Source organism: Schistocerca piceifrons, chromosome X (assembly GCF_021461385.2).
Source record: "Schistocerca piceifrons isolate TAMUIC-IGC-003096 chromosome X, iqSchPice1.1, whole genome shotgun sequence".
NCBI classification, from domain to species: Eukaryota; Metazoa; Arthropoda; class Insecta; order Orthoptera; family Acrididae; genus Schistocerca; species Schistocerca piceifrons.
In genome coordinates, this window is record NC_060149.1 from 649,388,361 (window position 1) to 649,410,321 (window position 21,961).

General features: G+C 40.3%; 1 protein-coding gene across 1 annotated transcript in view; it reads left to right on the forward strand.

Annotated features, from left to right (window-relative positions):
* Positions 1 to 5,068: 5,068 nt before the first annotated feature.
* LOC124721591 (PC4 and SFRS1-interacting protein-like) overlaps positions 5,069 to 21,961 on the forward strand; it is a 28,762-nt gene continuing 11,869 nt past the window's right edge. Inside the window, exons 1-2 of the mRNA XM_047246641.1 lie at positions 5,069 to 5,226; positions 16,468 to 17,416. Coding sequence (XP_047102597.1) covers positions 16,472 to 17,416 — 945 coding nt within the window. The 5' untranslated portion in view covers positions 5,069 to 5,226; positions 16,468 to 16,471. The remainder of the gene's footprint in view (positions 5,227 to 16,467; positions 17,417 to 21,961) is intronic.

The following is a 21,961-nucleotide window of genomic DNA, read 5'->3' on the forward strand; positions in this document are numbered from 1 at the left end:
TTGGCAGTCAAAACAATGTACTCCTTCAACCACGGATGCTGCTTCAAAGTGATTCTGCGGATGATACTAAAGCGTTTCATCCCAAATTGAGACACTGCTGGAGTTTTCTGTTATGTATAACATAAAGATGTTTGTCCCCATTGTTGTCAGCAACTTCGGGATGCAACTGTTGCATGGGACTAGGTGCTCCTGATATAGAGACAATTCATTGTGCTCGTCATGCAGATCGATGGGGTATTCTATCTCTACCTCCAGAACATATCTCTCACCAGCATCTTCAGACACATATGGGGTCTCTCCTCCCCTGAATCTGTCGATTTCTGTTTGGACAGCCATCAGAATTCTGTGCATGCACTGGGAAAGTCCCTCACCAACGCTCATTCAAAGAAGAGCAGCATGGTCAAAAGTTTGATGTTGACATGTGTCTTCCTTAGCACTGCATCCCACATAAGCCTAGTGTGGTGAAATAGAAGACAGGTTCTAGAAAATATGTACCCAGTCATACACATGGATTCTCAAAGATGTCCAAGAGCAACTGGACATCAGTGTTCGTATATAATCTGGCATATTCAATTAAATCTGCTATATAAAACTCCTGCCAAATTTTCACCGCATCCTCATGCCCCACATTCGATATGGCAGTGCCTATTACTTTACTGATGACTGCATATATGTCGAGTAAGATGGTTTCTTTGAGTGTCTCCACTGAATCCAGGCATTTTTGTGGAAAGACCCACTTTCTCATCACAATTTTAAACTAATTGGAATATGTCGCTCTGGTGATATGCATATCCTCTGGACACATTGTCTTAGCAAGCTCCTGAAGACACACATGCATGAAGCAAAGCAAATCCAGGAAATGGAGCATTATTCTTGGCGTGATTTCCTATGAGGATGAGATGCACTTCTCAATGGTATCAGGAATGACACTGACATTATCATCCTCCAACCCAAGATCACCCAAGTGTTGAACTAGAATGTGGGCATCACCCACTTAAATTAAATGGAAGGTTTACTTAAATCAGAGGAGGTAATGCAATATCTTGAGATTTACAGCAACATAAAGGTAATATACTACAGAAAAAGAAGAGGAACTAAATATGATTATTACAAAAATTGGGTAGGCATGTAAGCTAAGGACTGGCTGGTCACACAGATATACTGCGAGAAAAAGATGTGCAAAAACGCAAGAGTAAACCTTATATGCAGAAAACATAGACATGAATGATCCACTGGGAGCTATAACTGTTTTTACTGATACCCCCCCCCCCCCCTGAACTATGAACCTTGGGACAGTGGGGTAGTTTTCATTACTCAACGATACCGACAGCTGTAAAACAGGTGCAACTACAATGGAAGGGTATCTGTGGAGGAGTCAGTTAATCCACATATCCTGAATAGCAGCAGTAGCCTTTTCAATAGCTGCAGGGCAACAGCCTCTATCATTGACTCCTTGGCCTTGTAACAGTAACCAACATGACATTTCTGAGCAGGCACTGGTAATGACTGAAAGCAATGGGAAACTACAGCTATTACTTTTTTCCTGGGGTCGTATTGCTCTACTCAATGACTTAATGATAATGGTATCATCTTGAGTAAAATATTCTGCAGGTAAATTTGTCCCATTTATTGAATCTCCAGGAAGGGACTACTCAGAAGAATGTCATCATCAGGAAAACGAAACTGATGTTTGATGACATGGAGCATGGAATGTTAGGACCTTTAATTGGGAAGGTAGGTTAGTGAACATAAGAAGGAAATCAGATAGGTTGAAGATGAACACAGTGAGAATTTGTGAACTGCAATGATGGGATTCCTGGTAAAGTCAGTATGGGATTATCAGCACAAAATAAAGTAGTGGTAATGCAGTAGTAGGTCTAAAAACAAACAAGAAAATAGCGATATGGCCAAGTACTACCAAAAACATAGTGAATGCATTCTTGTAGCCAAGACAGATGTAAAGCCAACAGCCACCACAACATTACAAGTGTATAAGCCAACTAATTCCGCAGATGAAGAAGAGAGTGACAGAATGTATGATGAGATACAGGAAATTGTTCAAGTAGTTAAGGAATATGGTAATTTAAATGCGATTGAAGAAAAGTACAAAGAAAAATAGTGGGAAAGGATGGGAAGGGGGAAATAAATGAAAGAAGAAACCTCATGGTAGAAATTTGTACAGAGCATAATTTAATCATTGCTAACACTTGGTTTACGAGTCATGAAAAAAATAGTGTACATGGAACAGACCTGGACAGACTGGAAGGTTTCAGATTGATATAACAGTAAGACAGACATTTCGAAACCAAATGTTAGAATGTAGGACATTTCCAGGAGCAGATGTGGACTCTCACTGTAATTTATTGGCTATGGACTGCAAATTTAAACAGAAGAAATTGCAAAAAAAGCGGGAAAGTAAGAAAATGGTGTCTGGATAAATTGAAAGATTCAGAGATACCTGAGAGATTCAGAAAAAGCATTTGGCAAATTAGGACTGATGTAGAGGAAAGGAATACACTGGAAGATGAACAGGTAGCTTTGAGTGATGAAGTAATGAAGACAGTAGAGGATCACTTAGGTAAAGAGACAACACATAGTATAAATCTTCGATAACACAGTAGATAATGAATTTAATTGACGATGGAATAAAATACAAAAATGTAGCAATAAAAAGGGAATATATATGTATAAAAAGTGATGTGGACAGAAAGTGCAAAATTGCTAAGCAAGAATGACTAGAAGGCAAATGGAAACTAGGAAGAAGATATATGCCACCTATTCGAAAATTAAAGAGACCTTTGGGCAAAGGAGAAGCAGCTTCATGAATATCAACAGATCAAATAGTATGCCATTACATATCAAAGCAGGGAAACCTGAAATGTTGAACAAATACACAGAGGGTCTTTATAAGGGAAACAAACTTAAAAGCAGTATTATAGAAAGAGAAGAGGAAGTAGGTGAAGATGGGATGGACAGGTCACTGAACGACCTGAATAGAAGCAAGGTCCACGGAGTAAATGAATTTCCTACAGATTTATTGTGATACTTGGGAGAACAAGCCATGACAGTACCAATCCACATGATGTCCAAAGTATATCAGACTGGGAAAATACCTCCATACTTAAAAAATAATTGTAGTAATACAAGGAAGGCAGGTGCTAACAGGTGTGAATACTTCCAAGCTGTCAGTTTAATGAGTCAAAATTCCGACATGCACTATGTACAGAAAAACGGTAAAACTGATAGAAAGTGAAGTTGGGGAAGATAAATTTGGCTTCCAGAGAAATCTAGGAACATGTGAGGCAATAATGACTCAACGTGTAATCTTAGAAGACAGGTTGAAGAAATGCAAACCTACGTTTATAACATTTTAAGATTTAGAGAAAGCTCGAGGGAATGTTGAGTAGATTAAATTCTTTGGAAATTTTGATGGTTGCAGGGATAAAACAGAGTGGAAAATGTGATTTATAACTTGTACAGAAACCAGACTGCAGGTATAAGAGTTGAAGGAATTGAAAAATGGTTCAAATGACTCTGAGCATTATGGGGCTTACCATCTGAGGTCATCAGTCACCTAGAACTTAGAACTACTTAAACCTAACTAACCTTAGGACATCACACACATCCATGCCCATGGCATGGAAACAGTAGTGGTCGCTCAGTACCAGACTGAAGCGCCTAGAACTGTTTGGCGACAGCAGACAGCGAAGGACTTGAAAGGAAGGCAGTAACTGAGAACGAAGTGCGGCAAGTAGTAAGTAGCCTATCCACGATTTTGTTCAGTCTGCACTTTCATAAAGCAGTAAATGAAACCATGGTCCAGTTTGGAAAGCAATGTGAAGTTCAGAGAGGAGAAATAAAGGTTTTGAAGTTTTTTCTGATGACATCATAATTGTGTCAGAGCCACTGAAAGACTTGGGAGAGCACTTAATAAGATGGATAGTGCCTTGGAAACTGATTATAAGAAGAATATCAACAACAGCAAACCTAGATAATTGAATGTAGTCGAATGAAATCAGTTAATTCTGAGATAATTATATTGAAGAATGACACTAAATGTAGTAGATGATTTTTGCTATTCAGGCAGCAAAATAAATGACGTTTACCACAGTGCAGAGAATATAAAATGCGGAATTTCTGAGAAACAGAAATTTGTTGGCATCTAACATCAATTCAAATGTTAGGAAGTCTTTTCTAAAGGTATTTGTCTGGAGTGTAGCATTCTATGGAAATGAAATGTTGATGATTAACAGATCAGACAAGAAAACAATAGAAGTCTTTGAAATGTGGTGCTAGAAGAATGCTAAAGTTTATATTGGTATACATATGTTTTTGGATAGGGTCCACCTTTAGAAAAACACAATTTTGTTTTTTAACGCAAACATGTTTCACTGCAGTTGCAGTATCTTCAATGGGCTCTTATTTTATGGCTGTTAAAGATAAAGAATGTACTTTACTGTTTGTATAGTTGTGACTCTTAGTTTTTAAATCGTAATTAAATATATTTATAATTGGATCGATTGGTAAGACAAAAAATTGTAGAAGGAGAAATAGACGTGAACGGGACAAGCATATTCAAATGAACGTGGGTTTCAGCAGTCATTCGGAGATGGAGTGGCTCGCACAGATTCGATTACCGTGTAGAGAGTTGAACCAAACCAGTCTTCGGACAGAAGACCACAACAACAAAAACAAATATATAGCTTCTCTTCTAGAAGAAATCCAATGGAAAACCAAATATAAAATAAAGGTTAAGAAGATGAAGAAAAACAATATACACTACTACACCACGTGTGAGCGCGGCTAAAATAAGTTATAACTTGCAATGTTTGCAGAAGACGACACTGCACAAACATTTACGTAAGAATTTTCTTTCCTAGATACTTTGACCTTCAAGTCCTATTCCGTTCTGTTCAGCTGGCGCCCTGTCTGAATGAAGCTATTTGAAATGTATTGTAGTATGTTTTACGCTCCGTTGCGTCACATTCCGTTCAGTCACAAGTGAATCACCCGTTATTCTGTTCGATACGCCCTAGAAGTTCACTCGTTATATCTTCCATCGATACTCATTGCAGACGCCAAGGAGTTGAAAAATACCCGCTAATGTTGTTCGCATAGGGTGTCTTGTGTTAAGACGCGCCATTGGTAGGTCGAATGTGAAGTGGTTTTCTGGAGGGTGTTTGAGATCGCAATTGTGTTGACCTTTATTTCGGATATTTTGTAAAGGTAGGATTTTTTAAAACTCTTATATAAGTAAAAAAATCCTCTGGCATTTGAATATAGTGGCCCTTTAACCTATAAATTGTCAAGTGTTGCTGTGTTTAAATTTTGTTTGGTGTTACAAGTATCGAACGCTGGTTGGCAGCTAATTTGTTTGTTATTTTTCTGAAGTATTTGGAATGAGTAGTAGTTATGTATATTTACATTAATATCGTCCGTACCGCTAAATTCACTTTTTAGTTTTATGCTGCTCTCCTCATGGTAAACTGTGTTTTGGATTTATATATTTATAATACCATGTGATGCTTAGTGCACAAAGAAAAATTCTTTGTATGTAGGCGGTATACTTTTGCAAGTTTGTTAAAGTTTCTTGCACGTTTATACTTTAGGCGCGAACTTTGTGTCAAGGCTATACAATTCACCAAGGCAAATTAACTTTCATTTCCATCATTTTATTCATGAATAGATTAGTTGTGTTTGTTTATAATGTGTGTATTTCATATAAAGAATATTGTTACGGGCCTAGTCACTACTGCAGGATTCTGAAACTGTGGACAATGGCGGCATCTTGCATTATTTTGGATGGTAGTCTAGCTATATATATTTGTTGATTGCAGTGTTTATTGTTTACCCATTGAGCGTATTTGTTATTTTCTATTCGTTATTTTCGTTATTAATTTCATTATCATCCCACAGCCGATGTTAGTGGTGATATCGCAATTTATTAGTGGTTATTGCATTCTCTAGGGCAAATATCTTCTTGTGGTAAATGTAAAAGACTAGTAAGATACTGTTGATTTCCATAGTATATTGTTTTTGATTGAGATAAGTTGTACACATTGTTTTTTCATTGTTTGTTGGGGTGTTTGTGGAAGATTTCGGGTATTGTTGTATTAATTTACTCCTTTTTGCTTGCAGTTTAGAATAACCTTCAGTATATAGAAACAAAGTCTGAGAATCATGACAACCCTGCTATGATATACGCAACCCAAACACATTCACCATAGTTGATATAGCTAACTGTTTTTGATATTTGATGTAAGGAAGTGGGACACACAAGTTGATTTTTAATAGGTGGCTGCTGGTAGTGTCTAATATAGAAAGTAAGGTGCTCATGAGATTTATTCTTCTAGTAAGTTAAGATTTTTGCCTCAGTCATTGATGATTCATGAGCTCATACATTAATCATAAACTTGTAATTGAGCTGAAAATTTGATTCTGGTCAGCTTGTCACATCATAACCAGTAAATTATTGAGTTAGAGCCACAGCAAATAGTAAACTACAACACTTTGTATAAATACATGTGTTTGTTTCATACGTGGATATGTTGGTCCAATTGACGTAGCTTGTCTATATCAAAAATTTGGCGATTCTGTGTGATCTTTCTCATTAACTGCATGGTGTGTGTGTGTGTGTGTGTGTGTGTGTGTGTGTGTGTTGGGGAAAAAAAATTGACGAGTGTTAAGATTTGTGGACTAGGTAGTTTTTGATTATGTAGATTTGTATGGACAGTGTTTTATATACTAGAGGTGAGTTGCAGTGGCAACATGATGTTTTGGTAACATATATTTTTTTTCCTTTTTACTGGACTGGCTTAATGACAGGCAGGTGGTATTTTTTATGGTGTGGAAGCTGAGTTACTTGGTTCATGGCATTAGGAAAGGTGACCCCTGTTTTAAACTGAGTTTAGTGTGGTGGAGAACTCCCAGTGTCTCAGTTAATTAGGTGTTGTATTCAGTCTTTCATCCATTTTGCAAGTTCTTTCTATACTTTTGACATGGAACATTGTGCTGCTGCAATTATAAATGTTAAGTTTTATGCAACAAGGTGCACTGCAAAACTTAGTAGATACAGCAATAGCCCTCACAAATAATTGCTTATAACAGCTTCATTTAGAATGTTAATACGCCAGCTTGCATTATGTCGGGTCTAGTGCAGCAGGGGATACAACCCGTCGGCTTTGGACAATGACGTCACAAGTCGCCAGATAGCAGTTTACCATTTTCGCTTTTGCTGTTATGTTTCAGTTTCGTTTTTTTTACTGATTGCTTCATAAAGTGGATCTGTTTATTCTATCTCGTGAGATTTTTTTTTAAAAAAGCCAAAAACCACTTATCAGCCACTGAAGGGAGCTACAACACTAAGAAGAATCGCTTCGCGATTGGCGACTTGTGACGTCAATGTCCAAAGCCGACGGGTTGTATCCCCTGCTGCACTAGTCCCATTATGTCTGAGCAGTTGTTTTCTTAGCACAGCATATGTTTTCTAATGGGTATAGAACGAATTGTTTTGTAAAAGGCTTAGTGATTGGTGTCTAACTGGCAGTACACACTTACGAATTGGAGAAGTTTTACTTGGTGTACGAAAGTGGAATGTAATTCTTGGAGTGTAATACTTTTTATGGTGTTTATAAATGTTTATCTCAAATCAGGTGTTTATTCCATATGTTTTACACAGAGTTTTTCTTTCCTACTTAATGCGCAAATAAAATTTATTTCTACTTGTGGATATAAAATGATTTATTTTGAATATATTGCTGATATTTATGGTCTCGTAGCTATTTCCAAACGGTTATGCTTGGCACATTATTTTGAGTTTCAGTGAGACCACTTGTTATGAACTTTGTTAATTTTACTTTTATCAGATGAAAGCCTTGGACACACAAGGAAACGACTTCGCTACCAGATACGCAATACAGTTTCCTTGACTTTATTACTCAAGGAATACCTGTTGCAATGCAAAATGATGAGCTTTTAGAACAAAGTACTAGTCAGCTGCAGTATTATCGCGGAGTACAGTGATTCAGAAAAACGCTTCACACTGTCAGTGCTTTCAGGCTTGTTGTGCATGTACTATCAACACTGACTATGTCCTGAGTTGTGATATGCTACTGAAGCTCCGTGACCTCAAGGTGTAATAATATTGTGGTCGAATTATAGTCACCAAGTAGTCACTTTGAACTGTATGGTAGGTTGTTACATATTATAAAGTGATGTGCAGTATCAGCAGAGAATTGTTTCTACATTTATTTGTAAACTAGTCAGTCTTCAGAGTGTTTTGACACCTGCCAGTTTATTCAGAATTTCAACAAGCTGAACTGCCTCTGCACAGCAAAGTAAATATCACACTGATGTGTCTCATCTCGGGTTACGATGTCTTCATAGACATGTATCTCTACTTCACAATACCTCTACATTTTGTATCTTATCTCCTCACATATTTTTTAATTTTCTTTAGTAGCAACACATTTTCATGTTTCTAGTTTTCCTCTAAATTTCCCTTTATCTTTCCTTCCGTATGTTGACATACTATGCTCCTCCCTTACACTTTCATGAATTTCCTTCTCAGTTTCATATTGGTGATGTATTTGGTAAAAGTTATGTTATGGAGCCCGCTGTCATTTTTCGTAGTTCATGTATGACGAGTCTGCATAATGTGCATCAAAAGACTTGTCTGAGATTTTTCCATTGTGTAATACATGTTTTCTGAACTCAAAGTGCAGTTTTAGTTTTTATAGTGGAAAGTGGATTAAATATGGCACGAATGTAAAAATTAGACTATACTATACATAAATCTGTCACCACAACCTCTGTGTTTGGCACTCATTTCCGTTAGTTACCTACTGGCACCCAAATTACAACTATTTGACCTAACAAAGACCTTGGGGCCACATTACAGATCAGCCTGTCATCTTAACAAAGATTCTGAGGGACGTAGGATAGAGAATCTCATTTTGCCTCAATATAGACCACTTTCACAAAAGAAATTTTTCTTCTTCTGTGCCCCTCTAGACTTCCGTTTTTTACACACTTGAGAGAATTCTGCCCCCTTTTCTGTTAGTGGGATCATTGTCAATTAGCCGGCTGGGGCGGCAGAGTGGTTCTAGGCGCTACAGTCTGGAACCGTGCGACCGCTCTGGTCGCAGGTTTGAATCCTGCCTCTGGCATGGATGTGTGTGATGTCCTTAGGTTGGTTAGGTTTAAGTAGTTCTACGTTCTAGGGGACTGATGACCTCAGCAGTTAAGTCCCATAGTGCTCAGAGCCATTTGCACCATCATTGTCAATTGCACTGTTTTCCTTTCCACTACTCTGCATCACCTTCAACTTACTTCTGTTTACCCTTATCCCATAATCTGTGTGAAACATGCTGTCTGTACCATTCAGCATGTCTTACTACAAGTTTTCCTTACTGTTTGCCAGGACCGTTACATCTACAGACCTTATCTTTGCACATACATTACTCTCAAAATTTTTCTTTGTTTTGTTTCCTTAATTGCTTTTTTTAATGTATAAGCTAAAAACTGATAAATTAAAATTTATTCTTGGACCCTGCTTAACCCGAACTTGCTTTCTTAATCTTTCACATTTATTTCTCTAACTGTTTGTAAGCATGTTGTACATCACTGTTTCACTGAACTTCTGTCTTAATCATCTCAGGATAGTGAACATCCTATTTCACTGTTCACTTCGTAAGTATTGGCAGAGACATAAGTTATTTGTTAATAGTATCTTCAGTACCATTCCACTTGTTTGTCAAAAGGATTGTACCAGTTGTGACTGAGTATCTGGGAGCACTTCACTGAGGGACTGTGTGCCCTGTGAACTCGATGTTTGTTGGTAATACTTGTTGTGACTGATCATGAGAGATTATGTTGGGGAACAGCTGATCATGTAGCCAATGATGCAAAGGCAAATACACACAAATTCGTAATAAATAATTTAACGCTGAGTTTTCATTTTCTACTTTTGCCACGTCTTTGTGTTTTTGTTATTGACATGTATGCTGCATGACTCTGGACACAAGGAAACAGAAAATAACAGAGAGCGAAACTTAACCAGCTTTGAAACTAACATAGACATCCAGCTGCACTACAGATCAACCTGTATGTTAGACATCAGACTGATTAGTTTGTGGCATTATATCTCACAAATACTGCTGTGATTTTTCTTTTGCATCTTAATTGTGAATACTAAAAATAGTTTTGGATGCTGCCCTGTTCCTTAATTGGTTGTCCCCATGTTGTGATTTTGTCCTTGGACTTCTTAATTTGACTTCTGCAGACAAGGCAGATCTAAATATTTGTGTCAAATAAGATTATAAGATTGAGTAATTGTCATAGGCTACCATGTACCATCACCTGATTGGCCCCAGGCAGTAACAATAAATTTTCAACAGCACTGCATAGTGGAAGAGCCACAGTACACCATAAGTGCACTTCAGCTATACTTTTTAAAAATGTAAAATGCTCTTGTACTTCTGTAATTCTCCAGTTTTTCACTTCCCTTTACATGTAGTAAAATTTAACCACAGATTCTGTTTCATACTTTTACATTTATTTATTTTGTTTTATATTAGTGCTTGGGAACAGCAAGTAAATATTGACTGAAACTAGTGTGAATGTGTTAACACTAGGAATACCATATGTCATTTTTTACCTACGGGTGTTTGTTAAAGGCCATAACCCCCCCTCCCCCCGTCTCCCTGCTTCATAATCATCACTGGATCAAACACTCTACTGACTTTTAATCATGTATGGAGCTGTTCAACTCGTCAAACTTTCACCCCCTATAACCCACGGAGAAGCATGAAAAATTTGTCCACTGGATCACTTTTGACCGATATCAGTTTAATGCAATTTGATATCAAAATTACCAGTTTTCAGACTCTAAAACAGTTTCTGAGCATGCCTTGACATTATTCATGAGAGGATGGCATGTATTACAACAGCGTAGGATAAAAATAACCTGAAATGCAAAGAATTCAGGGTCAGACGAAGCATGGCTTTCAGGCCCCTACGGAGTGACAACATGTAGTCATGGTATGTTTGATTCTGTGTTATCAAGGAGACATCGCAATCAAATTGATAGATACTGTCTTGCTTGAAAAATGTGAAATCAATTTACTGACAGTTGCACTGCATGCTAAAAGCAAGGCGAGAACAGACTGTCGACTAGCAGCTGTATCCTTGAAAGTGCAGGTGCCTATTCATACAGTACATGACTAGTAAACCTGATAAATATGGGATACAATACTGGCTCTTGTGTGATGCTGACTAGCACTACTTCCTAAATGGGTGCCATTGCCATGTCACCTGTGAAACTTGTGATCTAAGTCTGGGGTCACCATGTCGTCATGAAGTTGGTGCAGCTATTCGTCAACTGTGGTCGTAACATCACAACTGACAACTTCTTCACTTCCGTGAAACTGGCAGGGATGAAAACGGAACAGGTGCAGTTGACACCCTTCAGAGAGCACTCAGACATCCCTCCCACGGTGTGAAGAGGAGACTTTTTGACGCATTGTATGCAACACTCATGTACAAGTCGGGTGACAATCTTCTCACAGTGTACCAAGGGAAAAAGAAATGCTGTCCTTATTCTGTGTATGTGTGTCCTGGATGTCAGTACAATGAGAATACTGACAAGGGAACCTCCCCATCGCACCCCCCTCAGATTTTGTTATAAGTTGGCACAGTGGATGGGCCTTGAAAAACTGAACACAGATCAATCGAGAAAACAGGAAGAAGTTGTGTGGAACTATGAAAAAAATTAGTAAAATATACAAACTGAGTAGTCCATTCGAAGATAGGCAACAACAAGGAGAGTGGGAGTGAAGGAGCTACATGGTCCCATGGTTAGCGAGAGCAGCTACAGAACGAGAGGTTGTAGGTTCAAGTCTTCCCTCAAGTGAAAAAGTTTAATTTTTTATTTTCAGTTTATGTGACAAACTCTTATGTTTTCATCACTTTTTTGGGAGTGATTATCACATCCACAAGAAAACCTAAATCGGGCAAGGTAGAAGAATCTTTTTACCCATTCGCTAAGTGTACAAGTTAGGTGGGCCGACAACATATTCCTGTCTTGTGACGCACATGCCGTCGCCAGTGTCGTATAGAATATATCAGACGTGTTTTCCTGTGGAGGAATCGGTTGACCTATGACCTTGCTATCAAATGTTTTTGTTTCCCATTGGAGAGGCACGTCCTTTCATCCACTAATCGCACTGTTTTGCGGTGCGGTCGCAAAACACAGACACTAAACTTATTACAGTGAACAGAGACGTCAATGAACGAATGGACAGATCATAACTTTGCGAAAATAAAGAAAGTAAAATTTTCAGTCGAGGGAGGAGTTGAACCAAGGACCTCTCGTTCCGCAGCTACTCACGCTAACCACAGGACCACGACGCTCCTGAGCTCACATTTTCCTTGATGTTGCCTATGTTGTCATGGACTACTCAGTTTGTATATTTTATTAATTTTTTTCATAGTTCCACACAACTTCTTCCTGTTTTCTCGATTGATCTGTGTTCAGTTTTTCAAGGCCTATCCACTGTGCCAACTTATAACTAAATCTGAGGGGGGTGCGATGGGGAGGTTCCCTTGTGAGAAGGATCGTCCGGATACTCTGAAGTTTTATAATGAAACAAGGGGTTGAGTCAATATAGCTGACCAAATGACTAGGCTCTACAATGTTCAAACTGACACACCAATGGCCTGTATGTGTATTTTATAACTTTTTTTATCTTGCCGTGATCAATGTTCACACAATTTTTAAGTTGCTTACTCTTAAGATGATTCCATTTCAAGACTTTATCCTCAGAGTAGCAGATGAGCTTGCTGGCCCCTGCAAACATCTAAGAGGCGCCATTGTCCTCTTGCATGCACTCAGCGTAGGTGCTGGCCAACCTGGAAATAGAAAGCGGTGTTGAATTCAGGTTCCCTGCAAAGAACAAAATGGGACTAAAACATCACGCATATGTTTAAAGTGCAACGAGTATGTGTGCAACAGTTACCAAGCCGTAACTCTTGTCGAATGTGTGTGCACATCCCAGCTTAGACAATTCTGTCCACTGTGTTGTTCCTACATATTTCCAAATATTTATAATTCTAGAGTGAAATTGCTTGTTTGTTCTTATGTTTCCATTCTTTGATTGCAATAAGCAAGAAAACATGCAGAGTCTTTTTAGTCACATCCTGCTTTTTATGATCTTTTGCGAACGTTCCGATCTTGCGTTATATATCTGTAAAAGTAAAAATACTATTATTCATATAAACAGAATGTTTCACTCGTTTTTATAAGGAAAAACCATGTAACATTGGTTTGCTACCTTCTTTTAATGATGTTTGACGAAACACTGGGGAATTTCTTCTCTAAAGTTTAAAATAAAAAAACATTATTTCGGAAAATTTATTTCTTGCAGTGTACTATTCATTTTAGAGACCAAATTCTCGTTTGATTACTCTTTAAGAGTATTCCTAAATGTACTGTTAACATGGCAACATCCAAAACACCGCCCAAATACCAATAAAGTGCTGGTTTCCTACAGTGAGTCAAAAATTTCCCACGTTGTGCTTGTACTGTTGCGTTTAACATTGGACCAAAAATACTTTGAAATCGAAGTGTAAACCACCAATATTTGATAGACAGATTCTTCTACAAAGTGATTACTGTAGCATTCCCTTCTGTGGGAAGTGTGATATTTTAGCCAAATATGTCTCATTCTGAATAGTCTCCCATTCGTTTAGGTTGCTGCTTGCGTACTGTGTATTTTCTGCCACATGAACACACACAGTTTTGTTTTGTCATCAGTGAAATGTGTTAATCGCATTTAGTATACTCCATGAGTAGAAAATAATCCTGCCTCACTCTTTGTGTGTGTGTGTGTGTGTGTGTGTGTGTGTGTGTGTGTGTGTGTGTGTGTGGTTTTTTTATTTTTTATTTACTTATTTATTATTCCCCCCCCCCCCCGGATTGCTCTACAAACAAAGGTTTCAAATTCTCTTGTACAGTTTTGCCTGGAAAATGACATGGTGTGCATATGTCAGACTGTGTTGGCGATGACAACAGGCTGCATTCCTGTGATTTATTTGAACATTGTGTACACTGGAGGGAACCTGGGTCTCTCTTTCATAAAACAGTTTGTACATATAAGTATTTGTATGTATTGTGAATCGTCCGAGGAGTATGTTGCCATATGCTTGTTGTTGCCATGTGGCAAAAATATAAAATAGTGAGTAAATACAAATGAAATAAAAATTTCTATTTTTAAACTGTTAAGTAGTGATCTGTGTATCAAAACCACACAGAGGTTTTTCTCATTGCAGTTGGTCTCCAAAAAACAGTCAAGATAACAAATCTTTGTTACAGACTTTAGGTAGCAGCTGTGTCAAATGTCATACTATATTTGATTAAAATAACTTGTTGAGATATGCCATATGGCACTACAGCATTGCCACATAGTGTATAGCTGTGCCTCAGCCTAGTCTTTGATAACATGGAGTGGTCTGCCAACAGGTGATGTAGCTTGGTTTTGCCCACTTCTATAAACAACAGTTGACTGAGCTTCCAAGTGCTGCCAAATAATGTATTACTCCACAGTGATCAAAAAATTTAAATTAATTCACTTTTTCTTTTTCCTCAATTATTGGAAATTAGCCTGTTACGTCCTCTTCCCCCCCCCCCCCCCACCCCCACCACAGTGCTTGTCTTGTTGGTTTGATTTCCCCACCTCTTGCTTTGTGTACAGATTGATCTTTTCCTCGTTTGTCAATAATTTATTACTATTTAGATGGTCTATTTACATTCCTTCTGGTGACATGGCCTCTCCATTTATTACTATACTGCTTGATCTTCTCATTTATGCTTTTTATTGTACTCCTTGTCATATCATCTATACTACTGTATAAAGATAAGTCGTTTTACACTGTTACCAAAAACCTCAAAGTTCTTGACCAATTTGCTTCAAGTTTTTGAGTGATACATGAATAAACATTCAGATGTGCATATGCTGTACATTTTTTAAACAACAATGTGCAGATTTTCTATTGACTCCCACTGTGAGAAAGCAAATGCTGTGCTGTGAAATGCAGATTAGTTTTCTTTCTTGCACTCAGTTTCAACTGTGATAACAGGGCATGTAAGCCATTAGACACATTGTTTCTTCCATATATATTAGGTGTCTCTATATCAAATAATGTAAAATCCAAGATGGAATAATGACAGTATTATGAAAAGATCAAAAATCTACCCACCAAGCAGCAGCAGCAGAACAAACGCACATAAAAGCCTGTTGTGATAGGCAAGCTTTCGAAGCAAGTTGCTCCTTCTTCAGCTAGAAGGGTTGAAGAGTGAAGTAAAAGGCTGGAGGTCTAGGGAAATGGTAGATTTTGGGAAACCTTTCTGCCTGAAGAAGTAGCAACTTGCTTTGAGAGTTTGCCTATATCATAACAGTCTTTTATGTGTGTGTCCTGCCACCGCTTGGTGACTGGATATTTTTATCTATCCGATTAAATAATTTTATCAATAATTGAGTGTTAGAGTATTATGAAAAGGATAGACTGCTACTCACCATATAGAGGATATGTTGAGTCACATATAGGCACACCAAAAAGACTGCTAAACATGTAAACTTTTTACCAAAAGGCCTTTTTCTAAAGTAGACAACACAAACATTCACCTAAGCACAACTCGCACAGACATGACTACTCTCTCTGCCAGCAACTGTGCATGACGGGAGAAGCAATCTGGATCTTGGGGGCGGGAACTGTGAAGGGGAAGGGTGGCAAGGAAGTGATGGAAGACAGTAAAGTGCTGTGTGTGTGTGTGTGTGTGTGTGTGTGTGTGTGTGTGTGTGTGTGTGCCTGGGTAACAGCCATAAGATTTTTGTAGGTAATTTTGTGAAGTTTGATTGGAAGGCAGTGTAATCTTTTTACTCATGGCAGGAACCAATTTTTGATGGCACAGTGGTAAGGCATTGGACTCCTATTTGGGAGGACTGCTGTAAAAATTCCTGTCAGGTCATCCTGTTACAAGTTTTCTGTGGTTACCTTAAATTACCTAAGGCATATGCTGGGTAGGTTCCTTTTAAGACTAGGTAGCAGAAGTCCTTGTACTTCCCCAAGTTAGAGCTTGCGCTCTGTGTCTAATGACCTCATCAGTGACAGGATGTTAACTTTTAATCTTCCTTTTTCATCTCTGCACATTGGGCTGACTGGGTATACTTAAGGTGTGTACTTGAAGTTTGACATCAGGTAATTGTCGTGTAGTTACAGTGCTTTTGTTATGTGACCACTGTTCAGGAGAGAAATAATGGCAGAATATTTTTCTAGGCATATGCTGTGGAGTAGTTGCTGTAGCTTAGCTTACACAGCTTTTTTCTAGTCAATATCAAACTGTGTGCTTTACATTTAGTTTATGTGCTACTCTTTTAAATGGTAACCTTTTGTTTTCTTTCTTTCTTTCAGACAAATGGGTCAGGAAAAAGAAAAGGAGAAAGCCGTTCGGACATTTACTGTTGGAGATAGGGTCTTTGCTAAAGTTAAAGGTTACCCTCCGTGGCCAGCCTATGTTGTTAATGAAGAAAAGGTTGCCAAGAACAAAGTGAAATACCATGTAATATTTTACTACACAAATGAAAATGCTCTTTGTAAGCCAGAGGATATGTACCCATATGATCTTTACAAAGATAAATATGGCAAACCTACTAAGAAGCCGTATTTTAACCGTGCCCTGGAGTTAATTGAGAGTGACGTACCACACTTCGCAAAATATTCCTTAGCTGAAAAGATGTCTGCTGTTCAGGCAGATGTTGAAGAAATACAGAAGCATACAAGGAAGCGTGCTCTTGAGGAAGAAGCTAACTCTGATTCCAGCAAAGATAATAAGAGACGTAGGGGTGTTTCTGAAAGTTCTGAGCACTCTGTACGTACAAATTCCCAGAAGCAAAAGGCCCCTAAGAAGCCTGACAACATGGACTCTCCTGATAAAGGCAACAATAAAGAAGCTGATGTGTTGGATGAACCTGGTGACAGTTCACCAGACAAGAAGAAAGAGAATATGAAATCAAGTAAGAAAAGAAAAATGTCTAAGCCAATGAAAAACACATTTCGCCCAAAAACTGCTTTTGGAGAGAATCCAGCTATTCATTTTGAAAAAGCAAAGACCTTTGGACGTGTTAATGATAGAGAAACAACAAAGGGTAAAAACGAAAAGAGTACAGGACAGGTACAACAGAAGAAGACTGCTCCAAAGGGTGGTAAACGCGAAACTAACAAAGAGAGGCAGGAAAATCAGCCCAAGGGGAGAAAACAGAAAGTTAATAAAGAGAATGAGCAAAATGAAGACAATGCACTACCAGATAACGATCCTGGGATAGGCAATAACTCTTCAGCAAAGGGTAGCAGCAGGTTACGTGTAAGTAAAATTCTAGGCAATAACACTTCCACAAAATTAGCACCAGGTTAAGTGTAAATAAAATCCTAAATTAAAAATGTGTAGTTATATGTGGAATGTGAGGAGGAGGTGGTAGAAGTAAGTGTCTGGGATGAATCAGGCAGGGGAAATTCATGCTAAAAGTGAAGAACGTGGTTGCAAAAGCTAAAACAGAAAGACTGACAGTAGAGCTAACATGTGGCCAGTCAAAAAGAATGTAAATTATATATTTTGGGTAATGCTGAATCTGTACGAGGTGTCCAAAAGTTTTTTGGGGGTCTCTCCGGAATCTTGGAAATGACTACTTATTTATGGAGTAGTAACTAGATGAGAGGAAAGCTACAGATTGGGGTATGAAAGTAACACTGGTTTGGAACAGCTAATAGTAGAGTACTGAGAAGGAAAGGTAGGTAGGTGGGTGGGTGGGTAGATAGGTAGGTAGGTAGTCAGTGTATTAAAGATAAGTGTTGGCAATATTTACATTATGCACTGTAGCTGGAAAGTAAAGATGAGGGAAAAAATAGTGTCTACGCGAAAAGGTCGGCAAAATGAAATTAACAAAAAAGAAAAGGATAAATGAAAACAACCAATATGTAACCAATACTCTGAAGGGGAGGCAAAAGATGACTGAAGGAAAACAATTAGTAAAGGGAAATGATGGACACGTGACCATGAATCTTTCACATTAAGAGACAAAGTTCTGAAAGCTTGTCATAGTTTTATGCTTAAAATACCAGTTTGATTTCTAGTTGTCTTGAATGTTCATTGCATATTTTATGATGTCTGCATTTGTTAATGTTTATTAGGCTATGACTACTGCAGCCGGCTTGTTACATTTTGCTATTGTGACATTCCTTCTTTTTTTTCCCTCTTGCTTAGCTTCTGATAAAATTTTTCTGTAGCTGCACAATTGACTTTGAATGTCTTCCAATGCTGATTATTAGTTTGTAAATTTTTGTTTCATTAATAAGAGAAATAAATAATCCACCCAAATAGCCAAACACATTAGGGTCATTCCATGTCAGTTCAACCAGGACCTCCAGCTCATAGTCTCAGATTTGACTGAAATTCTTTACACTAATTCTACCACATGTGGAACACTCGTGTACTAAGTATTACTTTCCCCTGCCAATTAGTTCCAGAATTATGACCCCCCCCCCCCCTCTCCCAAGGGGGGTCCACAACTCTTTTGTGGATACGTGCGTGGCAAGCACGGGCCCCCAAACTATTGCAGCCCTCCTTCTTTCCAGGGCTGCATTTCCTTCCCCTTCCCCTCCTTTCCTCTCCTTACTCCTTCCCCCTCGCCCTCTCCTCTCCCTCTTTTGGTGTCCTTGCTTATGTTGGCCCCCCCCCCCCACCCCCACTATCCTCCTGGTAATGTTGGTTTTGCAATTTAGCTTTGTTGTGTAATCACCTCCTTTTGGCACTCCCTGGTCCCCCTCTGGGTTTGACCTCCATTACTAAATTTCTCTACCATAGTGTGAGCCATTTGGGGAAGATCACCTTACCTACTGTCTCCGACGTGTGCCCTCCTAGTACATTCCACCTTTTCTTTCACGACGTTGTCTGATGCCAGCACGATAACCAGCCCGTGTGGTGGGGTCGCTATGTACCCTTTTGGTTGAGCCCCCTGAACACACAGGGATCACACTTCTGATACCTGAGCTGTGACCTCCTCATGCAAGCCTTGGAGTGGTTGCTCGTCATCCTGGAGCATCAGAACTCCCGACAATGGCCGCTGTACCAGACGGCCCTTGCTGTGACTGGGTGGTGCCCGTGAGGAGAGCCCCTGATCGGAGTGGGTGGTATCAGGACGGATGCTATGCAAACGAAACGCATACGGGTCCAGAACTCTGGCCGTTCTTCTGCAGCTGTCTCTCTGTGTGGAACTGATTCTTCTAGTGCTGCTTCTCCTGCCCCTTCGGCCCTTCCATGGCTATCCCCTGGGAAGAGGGTCAGGCCCGTCGGCTAGGGGCAAAGCCTTTCCCCCACAATCTGGTTTGCACCAGGACTGATGGGGATACTTTCGCCAATACCAAACCTTTATTCTTTGTGGAGCACACTGAAGACAAGTTTGGCAAAGTGGACTCCCTGAGCAAGATGTGGTCGGGTTCGTTGCTGATCAAAACTGCTTCAGCTGCCCAGTCTGCCCTTCGTGCCTGTACCCATCTTGGCACAATTCCTGTGTCCATTACCCCCCACCAGTCTCCAAATATGGTTCAAGGTGGGATTTTTCACAGGGCCCTCATCCTTCAAACTGATGAGGAACTTCGGGACAATCTCAGACGGCGGGGTGTTCACTTTGTTCGGTGTATTCACAAGGGTCCTAAGGACAATCGCATTGATACTGGTGCCTTTATCCTGGCCTTTGAAGGGGATACCCTCCCTGAGAAAGTAAAGATTATGGTTTATCGATGTGATGTGAAGCCGTACATCCCACCTCCTATGAAGTGTTTTAAGTGCTTGCGTTTTGGACACATCTTCCCGCTGTTCGCAGGCCCCTCTCTGTGGTGACTGAAGACGTCCACTCCATGAATGGAGTCCCTGTGTTCCCCCTCCTGTGTCTGTTAATTGTCATGGCAATCATTCTCCATGTTCATCAGATTGCCCAGTATATAAGAAGGAAAAGAAGATACAGCAGTATAAGTCTCTTGATTTGTTTAACCTACACAGAGGCTCGTAAGAAGTATACACGTCTTCACCCTGTGTCCATGACGTCCAATTATGCTTTAGTTAAATCTTCACCCCTTCCCTACCCCAGTCCCGGACCTGTCTCCCCCCTCCCCCCTCCCCTGCGGCTTCCACACCTCTGGGCGCTGCTCCCCCTCCCCAGCCGGAGAAGTGTCCCACTCCTTCGGCATCTGTGGTCAAGGGCGTCCCTCCCGGGATGCCCCTTTCCGGCCCCTTCCAGGCCAAAGGTCTGTTGTTGCGCAATGACTGCGAGAACCGCGGTCTGTCGGCCCCCAGGTCGCCCAATCTCTTTCTATTCTCGATCTTGCTGCAGATGACTCCTGTATGCCACACAGCTCTCCTCGATCTCAACCAGAAAAGAAGAAGAAACATAAGTCCCGGGACAAAGAGCCTCTGGTGTCACCAGAGGTCCCATCCCCGGCTTCACAACCAGATTCTGACCTGTCGTTCATGGATGTCACCCACTCCTTGTCGGTGACGGGTGGTGACCCAGCGGTATGACTCGCATTAGCCTGTTCAACCCCCATTTAAATCATCGTTCTGTGACTATCCAATGGAATTGTAATGGATACTACCGTCACTTTCCGGAATTGAAATCCCTTATTTCGTCCTACTCTGCAGCTTGTGTGGTTCTGCAGGAATCTCATTTTACTGATGATCACTCACTGACCTCTGTGGGTTCCGTGTTTTCTGTTGAAATCGGGTCGGACCCCTGCGGGCTTCTGGTGGCCTTTGTACGTTGATCCGTAGGGACATTGCTAGCACGTGGATTCCTCTTCAAACTACATTGGAAGCGGTTGCTGTTAGGGTCCACCTGGACTTTGAGGTCATGGTTTGCAATCTTTATCTCCCCCCTGACAGGACTCTTACACCTGCTGCCTTAACTGCCCTTCTCCAGCAACTTCCTCCTCCCGTCCTCCTTCTCAGGGATTTTAATGCTCATCATCCCTAGTGGGGCAGTGCATTTGCATCTAGACGAGGTCTTCTCATAGACCAGTTTATTGCAGACCACGACTTGTGCCTTCTTAATGATGGCTCCCCTACTCATTTCAGTGCTGGTCATGGTACCTTTTCTGCCATTGATCTTTCTCTTTCTTCTCCCTCACTCTTCACTTCATTACACTGGTCGCCACACGACGACCTTTGTGATAGTGACCATTTCCCATTGATTCTCTCTCTCTCCCTTCCCGCTCCCCGATGGACAGGTTACCTCGTTGGTCTTTCCAAAGCGCCTATTGGCCTCTATACACTGCACAGGTCGTGTTTTCTCCCTCTTTGTCGGGTTGTATTGGTGACGTCCTACGTGACGTGTCTGACGCGATTGTTCGCGCTGCTAGCCTTGCTGTACCACGCTCATCTGGACCATTTCGTCGCCGGCAAGTCCCATGGTGGAGTACAGCCACTGCCATCCGTGATCGCTGTCGAGCTTTGCAACACCTTAAGAGGCACCCATCCATTGCCAGCCTTATTACCTTTAAACGCCTTCGCGCTAAAGCCCGTTATTTAACCAAACAGAGCAAACGGATATGTTGGGAACAAGTTGTTTCTTCCCGCGGTTCTACTGTCCCTCTGTCACAAGTATGGGCTACACTTCGCTCTCTCCAAGGTTGCCATCGGCAGTCCACCCTCCTAAGCCTTCGCCTCCCAGGTGGCCTTTGTACGGACCCGTTGATTCTTGCGGAACATCTTGCGACCCATTTTGCAATGGCATCAGCCTCCCATCCGTCTGCTTTCCTTCACTGGAAACAGTGGGCCGAAATTTCCACCTTATGTTTTACCCCTTGTCTGTCAGAATCTAACAACGAACCTTTTACTGAACGGGAATTTCTGTCCGCA